The sequence below is a fragment of the Marmota monax genome, unplaced genomic scaffold, assembly GCF_021218885.2.
Source record: "Marmota monax isolate L192 unplaced genomic scaffold, Marmota_monax_Labrador192_F-V1.1 WCK01_AAM20220418_F8-fsc00105, whole genome shotgun sequence".
In the NCBI taxonomy this organism is placed as follows: Eukaryota; Metazoa; Chordata; class Mammalia; order Rodentia; family Sciuridae; genus Marmota; species Marmota monax.
In genome coordinates, this window is record NW_026692947.1 from 1,420,257 (window position 1) to 1,432,769 (window position 12,513).

Below are 12,513 nucleotides of genomic sequence, written 5' to 3' on the forward strand. Positions count from 1 at the left end.
TATTGATGAATATTACAAATGCAGAAACCTCTTTACCAAGGAATTTAAGGATTTATCATATTGACATGCATACAAGCAGAACACAATTTTCAAAATTGTACTTTATATTTTAGGTTGTACTGGAAAAAATTGAAATACAATAAATATTAGTGGGGGAAGAAAATCAAGCTGGAGTTGTTGATGTCTTTCTAATTGTCTATGCCCTGTGTGAATCCTCCACAGAGAACTAAGGGATTTATATCCTTTTTGGTCATATAGAGAAGGTGGGACTTAGCTTCTGTGTCATTGGGCAAATAACTCACCCACTTGAGAATAAAGTTGATGGTCCTCTATTGGTTTTACTGATCAGAATTTAAAAAAAAAAAAAGTGCCATTCCCACTACCTATCCTTGTAGGGAGCATATAGACATTCCCCATAGGCAAGGAGTGTGTTCCTTGGGAAGCAGCAACATTGCTGCATACACATTAATTCCAAAATTCCCATTCTTGGAATTTACCAAGGGTTTTCTCCAGATGTTCTGAAGAACACTGTTGAACTCAGCATTTATGGTCACCCTAAATATGAGAGGAAGAGAACCAACATGGTGGGGCCACTTACCTTACAGGTGCATAACAAGGATATTGATGATCATTTATAACCATCAGGAGGAAGATATTGGCATAGGCTAGTAATTATTGAGTGCCCACTAAAACCAGAGTACTAGACACTGTAAGAACTGTCTTCCAGAGAAGTCCCCAGGGGATGGGCTTCCAGAAGTTTATGGATCCCTTGACTTATATGTAAATTGTGATGTTTATGTATATGTAGGCAAAGAAATGGATTCACATTTCCTCCCTTTATTCATTTATACATTCCTCCATTTATACCTTCCTCCTATATACATTTTCGTCCCTTTCTCCTTTCCTTCTTTCTTTGGGAGAAAATACTTGGAAGAAAATCCTCAGATTCTCAAAAGGGTCTGAAGTGTATAATTATCTCTTAGAATTTAGGACCATTTTTGATTGTGAATCTGTAGGCTAGAATGCACACATACACAAGTATTTGCATTATTAAATAAATAACTGAGAATACCACTTTTACAAAACAGTACTTATTTTTACTCTTTGTGATATACTCTGATATTTCTACTTCATTCTTTCGTTCTGTTCCACTTTTATATTTCATTTTTTGAGAAATGCTAGTTGTCAATTGATTTTCAAAATATAATTTTTACTTGTAGGTAGCACAATACCTTCATTTCATTTTTATGTGGTGCTGAGGATCGAACCCAGTGCCCTCCGCATGCCAGGCAAGTGCTGTACCACTGAGCCACAACCTCAGCCAGTAAATTGATTTAAAAAAAAAAAAACAAAACTCCATTATTGTGTTGTATCCTACAATTTGAACAACATCATTTTTAGAGCATCAGTTTTTAAATTTGGAGCATATATAAAACTGCCTGGGCTGCTTCTTTAAAAGGCAGATTTCTGGACATTGCTCTGGTGAATTGTAATCTCTGTTAAGGAGCATGAGAATCCACATTTAAACAAACACTCTAGTCATTCTGATGCAGTGTGATTTGGGGTCCTGAAGACTCATACTTTGAGAAACTGCTGTCTTTTGAGCTTAGGAGCCTGGCTATTTAAGGCTTCTATCTCATACTTGCCTCAAGATGGTAAGTGGTATTGGGGATCATCCAAATCCAGGCCAGGAATCCTCTCATTACAGACTCATCCATGCCAACTCCCGGATCTTAATATTTCTTTTTTATATGTTTATTTTATATTTATTTATTCTTTTTAGTTATACATGACATTAAGTATATTTTGACATTTATACAAACATGGAATATATCATTCTACTTCATATTTCTTGATAGTTCTCTTTTAAATGTCTGTCGTGGCTCTTATTAAGGTAGATAAGGGGTTAACTGAGGCCGCAGAATAGAGAATGAAGGGTCATTTTACAGAGTGGCTGGGGTGTGGCACAGCCTAGTAGGTGCCCAAAGCCAGTCCCAAATTAGAATAGGGTGGGATTCAAAACTGCTTTTCCTCTGCACTTGCCTTTCATGTGTAACCACATGCAGTGTGTCAACATGCTTTCCGGCGCCTTTAGGCACCAGCGACTTTGCTCCCTCTGAGTTCATGGACCCTTGGTATTCCTGTTATGTGTTGTCTTAGAATAGCTGTGTGCTCTGGGGCTCTGAACACCTTCCGTTAACTCCTGCAGCACCAGGCCTTTGTAGATGGTGAGGGGTTTCTGGTTGAAATATAACAACCACCACAATGAAATAAGAAAACATTTGCTAGTCAGGAGACCTGGGTGCTTGCTTTGCTCCACCACTATCTATGTGACCTCAGGTTCCCTGAGTCTCAGTCTCCTCACTTAGAAAATGATAGGTTTCGTCTAGACTCTGAACCATTTTGAAAGTCTCTGCTAGCTCTGAAATTCCATGATTCTATTTTTTATACCCTCTGGCTTTGCAGTTTAAAATTCTTTCATGTCTCAATTAGGTTAGGCACAGCAGATATTACTGAGTTTGGGAATTTCCAGAGAATCAGGTGATAAGTTAAGAGAAGCAAAATATATTCCCATTTAGTGCACTGAAGAAGTAGGAAATTTATAAACAAGTTCATTGTCAAATTGAGTAATTTTGGGAATTTTGGGGTGTGTTTGTAAAGACTCTAGCTACTTTGTTTTGTGGGTGTAAATTCATTGTGTGGGCTGTTGGGAAATAGTATTAGTTGTTACAATAATTAGAAATGATGATGATATTGATTTATAGTTGGAGAACACTTCCTGTCTCTAAAGTTTTTTGTGGACATCACCTTGTTTGACTTGATCCTCACTGATCAGATGAGTCAGGCAGGTCAGGTCTGCTGTCCCCATTTATATTTTTAAACAGATAAGGGAAATTTGAGACCCAGAATACATTTGCTACTTATCCAAAATTACTTGGCTAGTAAATAGCAGAACTGAATCTGGGTCTTAAGTATAGGTTAAGGTGCTTTAGCGCCTGCTATAATGGGGTTCATTGTTCATCCAGATTCCTTAAGGACCTGAACTCAATAATTTGACCCACTAACCTGAAATTGAGTAGGGCATCTCTTACATCACCCAACCCTTTAAATTTTGCCAATAAAATATCAACCTGGTTAATAATATGCTGTAGTTCCGAGCACACAAGCCAATGGGCATATAAATTTGGTCACTCAACAACCACCCAGAGAGTGAGCACAAGATTCCTGCTGGAGCAGTTGATTAGGCAAGGTAGATGGAGACTGAAGATAAGAACTAACTATTCATTAAGTGAATCGTAGTCTTACTGTGCTCAACACTTATAGGATTTCTGTGTGGCTCTGGCATCCGGTTATTAGTCAATCTGATTCTTGGTTATAGGTGTTTATTGAACATTCCAAAATATACCCTATCCTCAAGAGACTTCCTTCCAATAAAGGCAAGATAAATATTAAAATAACATATGAGAAGTGGTAATGATGCACACAGCTCATCTGATGACTATGGAGGTTTATTCTGTTTAGCTCTGTAGTTATACAGGAGCTCTATTTTCTTCGTTGCTGTCATGAGCCCTGTAAAGGGACTTATTGTCCCAGGAACAAGAGGGGGAGACACCCTTATGGATGCCCTTTCTTCCCAGTGGCTTGTTGGCACTTGGCAAATTTAAGTACTGAATTGCTAGCCAGGAGGAGTTACTGGCTGTAGATCAAACTTCTCTTCTCATGCCTGGTGCCAGGGAGATGCCTGCTCCTAAGGGGGTGTTTACTGCTTTGAAAATAAATGTGTGGATTTCTGAGTGACGTCATTTCACTTTGGCACTGACAGGTATTTATTTCTCTAGAATGAATTACCAGGGTTGAGCCAGACTGTCTGCCTCAGTCATCTTCCAAGGTTTCATTTATTTAAAAAATCTGCTAACACATCTGCATGTTTTTTTCTTTCTTCTTTCTCTGTATGTTTGTCATGTTCTATAATTACTCATGGGGTTTCTGGTGACATCTTAATTAACTAGAGAAGAAAAAAACTGAAGATATAATTGTAGAGTTGTTCACAAGTTTTTCTATGGAATATGTGGACCCAGCTGTCAATGTAATATAGATGGTTATAGATTCTTTTTAAACCAAGAAACATGTTTGACTTTAATGTTCCTTGGCCATCGATCATACTTTTGTGATGCTTTCCCTCTTGCTGTGGTGTTTTAGTTTCATTGAATGAATTGGGGTTCTAAGGTGTGTATTTAATTCCTAAGTGACTGTCTAGGCCTTTCGTTCTACAGATCACACAGGAATTGAATGCTTAGACCTTGTCCTCCAGCATTTAGTTTGTGCCTAGAGTATACAAGGAGAGTTTAATAGCCACTTTGTTTATTCTTCCCTGCAGTTCTGAGAATGCTTATGCCAAGACATGGGTGTAAATGAAGGAAGGTCCATGCAGAGGCCTGGTGAGCAGGCAGGTCTTCTATGTCAGCCAAGTCAGGGTTTCACAATGGATTCATCCACACCAGTGGATGTGGTTACAGGTGACGGACAGTCCAGGAATAAGAAAGCCATATCTCTGATCCTAAAGGTTTCCAATGGGAGAAATAGAAGAATGGTTATCTTTTTATCCCTAGTACACAGAACAGTGTTTGGTATACAGTAGGTGCTCAATTAGTATCTGTTGAATAAATGAACGAAATGAGATCAGGGACTTAGAGGAGTCTAGACAATAAGATGTCAAAAATCCAGGCAAGAAATTTGGATTGCAGAGATTCAAATCTTGAGACTACAGTCTCATGGAATCTAAGGTCTTGAGTAGTGTGAAGAATCTCCAGTTGCCTCCTCTCCCCTGTGATAGGGTGCCATGGGGTGGTCAAAGAGAAGGAAAAATCTCTTGTGTCATAAATTGAGTCAACTCCAGTGAGAGTCAATAGTGCCTCCCATTTGAGGGCCATTCCTAGTTCTCTGACCTAACCTAGAAGAACCTTGGTCCCATAATCATTCAGGAAATTGTTATTAAGCACTTAACAGATGTTGGACACGGTGCTAGTCCAGTTCTCTACTTCAAAGTAGAATCCTAAGCTCCCAGCTCTTGAGCATATCATTCCCCAAAGGGTGTGGCTAAGCTCTGTGGAACTAATCCAGAGCCACAAAAATCCTGTTTCCATACAGCAATCCCCCAAAACTTGATTATAGGGAACAATTTAGACTATTTTGAGTAAGGTAGGTATGCCACTGTTTGAATCCTTTCTAATCATCTGTTTAGGTTACTGAAGGCAGTTTGTGGTACTAACTTGAAAACTTGAAAGCTCATTTCTCCATACGTAAAATACATTATTTTTGCTTTTGGCACTTTTTCTGTCTCTGAACTCTCCCGACTCTGGTCTCATTGCTGGCAAAGCTGAAGCAAGAGCTATGATAAGCCCAGAGGAGTGTGCCCGCCCCCTGTCTACCCTCTTGTCTTTGAAAGACGCCTCCAGGCTGCCACTGTACTACTGGGTCAAAAAACCAGCAGTCGCCCTTACAGGCAGATTCTTTTTCAAGTCAGTTTCTACCTTGGGGATTTCTCCCTCTCCTTCTTTTAACACCTTCCCCAGCAAATCCAATCCATCCTCTGGCTTATCTGGGTCAGCAAGGGTCTGATTTTATGCATGGCACTGTCAGACCATAAATCCGCTGCAGCTTTGCCTCTCTATCCAGCCCGTCTGCTTCTGTCAGCATCAGCAAAATGCATAATAGAGAAAATAAGCCAGAAAGGCTAATAACACTCATCTGAATAAAATAATCTCTTTGGCTGCCTCAGTTCATTTCATTTTAATCAAGGTGCCAGGAGGGAATTTAGGTTAAAATAATCCAGCCTCCTCGTCACTAGCTTTCTATCCAACCATCACTAAATGATCTCTTTTATCAGGCATGCGCCTTATTTTTTTTAATCCTCCTCCTCATTGGATGCTTAATAACTTATATTGAATGATGTGTTGAACTCATTTGGGTTTTGTCTATCATCACAGATATGTCTATTTTTCAAAGTGAGAAATTCTATTATTCTTAGATGCATTGATATTTGGCAGCTCTCTACAGACTGGCAGGTTTGATAGGAATTCTGAGACAGTGGTGGGGGTCTGGAAGCTGCTGAGGCATCTAGGGTTCTGGCAATCTGGGCTCCCTTTTGGATGTCTTCCTGTCAACCTCAGCACATAGTACCCACTGTGGGATGCAGGACGGATCGTTCCACCTGGTCCCTTAGGGAAAGGACGGTGGAAGATTGAATTCTGCTCTCCCCTTGGTATCTCCCTCACGTCTTCCCAGAGACTTACAGCTGCTTTGTTAATTGCCTGTTGCTGCCTTCTTATCGTAACCATTATTTGCTGAGGGCTGTGCATTTTCAGCAGGCTACACTCTTGGCCCTGGCCCAGGGCTGGGTGAGGAGTGTGTTGGAAATTGATGAAAACTGAATCCTAGTTTGTTTGGAAATAAAAATAATAATATTTCCTCACAATTTGTGTCGAGCTTTCTTTCATGTTGCTCTAGTCCTTTTGCAACCATCATTTCAGTCGATCCACAGACCCCCCTGAGAGTGCACAAGTCAGAGACCATTAGCCCCAGAAGGAACCCACTGCACCACAGCAAATGTAGAAGCTCAACCCTTCCATTAATGCCAGGCTTGTGCCACGTGTGCCATCTGCAGAGCCGTGAATGTAGCAATTCAGAGTTAAATGTCATCTTAGGTTAGGAGAGCTTCCAGGATTTTATAGTCATGCATTGAAGATCTTTAGGAGCTAGATGTACACTGATAGACACATGTCCACGTTTTAGGTGAAACCAAACAGAAGGGATATGGAAAGGAGAAAGTATGAATACAGTAGGCCAAGTTTATGGAGTTGGCTCTTCATTCTGGATATTTTAGTGAAATCCCTTTGAGCATTGTTGCTAAGTTTGTTGAACATTCATAAGTAGTCTAAATTGAGAGAGAAAAGCTGGGCTAATGTCTTTGAAACTAATGATTCAGCTGTGCAGGTTTATCTGTTCCAGTGCATTTGTAGTGATAATCCTTCTGCAGATGCACAGCCGCCTTGCGACTTTCTGGGTCCCCTTTCTTGTGACTGGAGTCATCCCCTCTCCAGTTCAGTATGATGTTTTCTTGATCTTCTCCCTGAATTTTTTTTTTAAGTAAGAAAAATACTTCTGGATATTTTGTCTGCTTTTTAGGGATTAGTGTTTGAGGAGGTTTGCAGCTGTTCAGCACATTCCTAAGGGATGCAGACCCTTGGCTTTAAATGCCCAAGTATTACACAACCTGGGGCTCTGGGGGCGGGGAAAGCAAAGACACTGTGCAAACAAATGATAGATGGAAAAGATATAAAGACAAATTTCAATCTCCCAACCAAACGAAGTTCCCTTGGCTCCAGCGGCCCCAAATAAAATAAGGCTGCAAAGCTGCTAGAGCAGGAAACCACTCTCACAGAGCCTTAATATGCTCCCTATGAAATCACGTCTCGTTGACTTGCTTATTTTGCAGCCCAAAGTGTGTTTCGAAGTGTGTTTCATCTTTGTTTGTGTTGGCTGGGAAAATTGCCTGTGTATTTGCGTTTCCCTTTCCCCACATTATCTTCACCTCTCCCACCCCACTGCCGCCCCAAAATAAATAAGTGAATTAATTAAAACACCTCAGTGGAAAGGAGGAGTGTGTCTGAGAAAGCATACAGACTCAGAGAACCTGAAATATTGAAAACTAAAAGGAAGCTTGGGAACCCCTAGAGGAAACAGGCAAGTTCTAATGTGTGTGTGTGTGTGTGTGTGTGTTTAAATCATAGACTACTTTTGTAAAACAAAATTCTTGCATAAAACTTAAATATATGAAATAGATCAAAACAGTGGAATTTTTTTTTTTTTTTTGCAGTACCAGGGATTAAATCCAGGGCCTCGTGCATGTAGGCAAGCGCTTTACTGGACCTACTTTTAAAGCACACATTTATAAAAACCACTTATTACAGAGTCAATCACTGTGAACAATGAGGCTGTGCTTATGAACTAAAAATATTGAAATCAGAGTTATGAATAAGTATTACAGTTTTTGTATCGGTTTCAGTATCCAAGTTATTTCTGGTTTTGGTTTGAGTTGTTCACTACCAAGAAAATTCTTACTCACACAGAGTTGTTATAATCTTAAGATAGTTTTAAATTGATTCAGGTGCTTGAAAAAAACAATCTTTGTTTTAAAATTGAATCACTGTCAGGCACGATGGCGCACACCTGTAATCCCAGTGGTTTGGGAGGCTAAGGCAGGAGGATCATGAGTTTAAGATCAGCCTGAGCAATTTAGCGAGGTTCTAAGCAACTCAGTGAGACCCTGTCTCTAAATAAAATAGAAAAAGGGCTGGGGATGTGGCTCAATCGTGGTACAAAAGAAAAAAAAATGAATCTCTAACATTACCTACCAGCTCTTCCCATCCCCCTTCATAACTATTAATTAGATAAGCCCCAACATGTATCATTAGCATTGTGTTAATTGATAATGAAATGATATGATATTGAGAAGATTGATTGTCACCAGCCCTCCATGATCTCCCATGAACCCAATTGTCAGCTTTCTGTGACACATAGTTGAACTTGGTTGATTGTTGAGTTATGTGCTCACCTGTACAGTCTTTTCTAGGGAGGCACACACAGGCTTAAATGAAAAAGAAATAAGCCTGTGCAGAGCTACATCCATTCGAACTAATAGCATATTGTTTAGAAGTTCCATTGCATGCAGTGATTCTTTGTTCTGAGGCTTTCATACATAGAAGCTCTCCTAGTGGCCTAAGAGACATTTCAGTGTTGTCTAAGTCGGGGACCTGGGTCCAGGGGCCTTGTTCATTTTAATGGGATTGCTCATTTGTATGAATGTTTTACAGTTTTAGTTGAAATGTGATTCTCTGTTAATTCCAGAGTTTCTCAGAACACAATTTAAAAGCCCCTACTCAGTGAACCCAATCAATCATAATAGCTGTTGCACTATATGTGATAGCAAGGCCCTGAGTTCCACCTCCCAGCATCACCAAAAAAAAGTTCTCAGTACACTTCATAGTCTTAAGTGACAATGCATTTTATTTTAAAAAGTTCCCCCTTCAATGTATCACCAGGCTTACAAGGCCAAGCTCTCCCACTGAGCTACACCCCAGCCCCCACCCATCATGCTTGCTCATCCTTTCTTTTGAGGGTGCTTGGGGATATAAACATACATATTGGAGGCCTGGGGCTGTATATCTTGCATTCTTTTTTCATGATTGACTTTGATTTCCTTGGATGGGTTTCTGCCTCTTGTGATCTGTGGTGCCCTGTTTGTGAGCTAGCTGGCTCTTTGTTTAACTCGCCAATATTCTTACTAGAGGTTTTTCTCTGTTTTCCACACTGCACTGGGACATTGGTGCCTTTATAACCACTGACACTCCTAATAGTGTACCTTGTTTATTTAAGATACAAATATTTACACATTTGTGGAATTGAATTAAAGCATCATGTTTGCATGCATAAAGCACAGTATGGATTCCCAACCCACATTTTCCTATAAGAAGCAGTTTGAAATCAGTTGTAAATTTAAGGTCTTGTGAGATCTGCCCTAATTTTAAAAAGCAAGTGTAATGGCCTGGTACATTCTTTGCTTCCCGAAGATGTGGGTATCTTGCCAAGAGAAACCACTTGATAAAAATGTGAAGTAGATTTTGGTGTTTTTTTTTTTTTTGTTGTTGTTGTTGTTTTAGAATATTGTTAACTAAACTGATTTGGAATCAATTTGAGAGGTTCTTTGCAATGGAAACATTGAATACATGTGTTTAAATTTCTCACTATTTGATTTTTGGATTGTTTTCTGTTGACCTTTTTTTATCCAGATGCTAAACATTTTTAGGAGTGAATTAATGATTTTTATCTCTCCCTCTGGCTAGTGTATTTTAAAATTCCCATAGAAATCTTAAAAATTCCCTAGAAAGGTAATTGACATAATGTCACAGTGATTGGCATGTAAGTGTTAAGTTATTTTGTCTGTGGATGTGTGATGCCTGGGGTAGGGAAAAGGACAAGTTTAGAACAGTTTCAGATGAGACTCTAAAGTTCTTTGGTTTGAAGCAACTTTTTAGATATATTAGACAGATATTTGACTTGCTGGTCTTGTGTATATATATATGCTGGTCTTGTTGTTTTGTTTTGTTTTGGGTACCAGGAATTGAACCCAGGGGCATTTTACCACTGCTCTACATCCTCATCCCTTTTTATTTATTTATTCATTTATTTTGAGAAAGGGTCTCACTAAATTTCTTAGGGCCTCACTGAGTTACTGAGGCCAGCTTTGAACTTGTGATCCTTCTGCCTGGGTCTCCTGAGTTGCTAAGATGATAGGCATGTGCCACCAAGCCTGGCTGGTCTGGTATGTTGTAAAACCTAAGAAGATATGGTCTAATTATGTGTTAGTAGTTATTACTATGGAACTGGACATTCCAAGTTGAACTCTCAGTTTTACAAGTCACAGTTGCCCATCTGCCTTGAGCCTTGATGGACCAAGCCACTCTCAACTCCCTTTCTTTGCATTCACAGACTGATTAGAGGGAGCAAGAGGGGATTGAGTACCCTGGATAGGATTCTTTTGAGTGGTTAAGAGCACTCTTTACAATTATAGGTGTGCTTTTTGAACTCCTCTACTGCCACTTTTTAGCTGTGTGACCTGGAGGAAAGTTGTTTAATCAGATTTTTTTATTTGTTTGGTTGGGTTTTTGTTTTGGTCCACTTTTCCATCAGTGTTGTTAATAACACCCATCTCATCAGATAGTTGTGGTGTTTAAGTTAAACAATGTGTGTAAAGAACCAGCCATGTGCCAAATACTCATTATCCCTTGATAAACAGTATCACAAATTTTTCCTACTTTCCAGATGCAGAAATTAGTACTGTTGCTTAAATTAGTACTGTGAGCTAAGTAACAGTTATTCTTTTGGATCACATTGTTTTTATTTGAAATGAGCAACTAGGTTTAGCACTTTGCCACTCTGGATCTGTGAATGTTTCAGGAATACTTATGTTCAGATGAGGTTTGTGTTTTTGGTTATATGGGAAATGAGGCCATGGTTCACTCAATGAAATCAAATCTATTTGGATGTGTTCCATGGAACTGAAGAGTGTTCCAGGACTTTTTTATGGCAGTTGTCTCTAAAGTTGTTGTCACTGTACCCTACAATAAGTAAACTTGTGAGGATTTAATTTGTAGTGCTCTAATGATTTTGTACCATCTAAGCCAGGTAACCTAAAGGCAAAGGTTATGGACTTCAGTGTCTGCAGAGAACTGTGGTTCTAGTCCCAGGCTATCTATTACTAACCATGCAATGGCTTGGGGGCAAGTGACAACCCCTCTGAGCTTTGGTTTTCTAATCAGTCAAATAGTGAAAATGGTAGTTCTTAGGATGAAACAGTAGAGCTTAAATGAGTTAATACATTTAAAGTTCTAACAAATTCGTAGAATATGAGTGTTCGACAAATAATCCTGCTTCTTTCTCTTTCTCTCCTTCTCTACTTTCCCTACCCTTTTCGCTCCCTCACTTCATGTTATTCTTATATTCTCTCTCTCTCTCTCTCTCTCTCTCTCTCTCTCTCTCTCTCTGTCTCTCTCTACTGGATTTTTAGAAAAAGAAAAAAGTAGTGATGCAACCTTCAGGAAAGACATCTTTCGGGTTTTGCTTTGATTTGTGGCATAGACTGTAATTGTATATTTGGCCCTTGCTGCTTACCAATATTTATTTATTAATTTACTTTTATTGCTGTTTCTCTGCAGGAAGGACCAGAATGTTCTTTCTCCAGTCAACTGTTGGAATCTCCTCTTAAACCAAGTGAAGAGGGAGAGCAGGGACCACACCACCCTGAGTGACATCTACCTGAATAATATAATTCCTCGATTTGTCCAAGTCAGCGAGGACTCAGGAAGACTCTTTAAGAAGGTACGTAGATATTCCTAGTTGGTGAGGTTCTTGGCAGGAGCAGTGACACAATCTTGTAAATAAGAGGAAGGATATCTTATTAGACTTTCCACTGACCATTCTTTGCTTCATATTCAGGGAGGAAAAAATAGTTGAATAAGCATTCTTTTCTTCCTTTCAGAACTAAAGTCCTGAGAGAGTTAACCATTGTAAAGTACAACCCCAGAACTGGCACCATCATTCATAATCTGTATGTTATTAATACTGTGTATGTTTTGGTGGTTTCCTCCAGTGATTTGTGACATGGTTGGGATTTAGGGGACCTCAGTGTTGCTTCATGTTTTCCTCTTCTAGCTCATTTACCAAATTCATGTGTGTTTGTGTTTTGGTTTTCGTTTTCTTTCCAAGTTCTCATCTTGGCCTAAGGTACGTATGAATTTGGTTGTTTTTATCCTGATGTATCTTTGTTTGGGGTCTCTTCATGCTTTCTGAGGCTCAGTTTTTATCACGTTTCCTTGAGTGTAGGTTGAGCAATTTGACTAAGAAAACACTAAAAATAATTGTAATAATCTTAAAGAATTCCTGCTAAATTCACCT

The 12,513-nt window shown here is 39.3% G+C and overlaps 1 protein-coding gene across 4 annotated transcripts in view; it reads left to right on the forward strand.

The window, feature by feature from the left end:
* Nucleotides 1-12,513, forward strand: part of Srgap2 (SLIT-ROBO Rho GTPase activating protein 2) — a 249,768-nt gene that overhangs the window by 117,426 nt on the left and 119,829 nt on the right. For all 4 annotated transcript variants that reach the window (XM_046452154.2, XM_046452157.2, XM_046452158.2 and 1 more), the window contains exon 4: nucleotides 11,775-11,937. In XM_046452154.2, coding sequence (XP_046308110.1) covers nucleotides 11,775-11,937 — 163 coding nt within the window. The remainder of the gene's footprint in view (nucleotides 1-11,774; nucleotides 11,938-12,513) is intronic.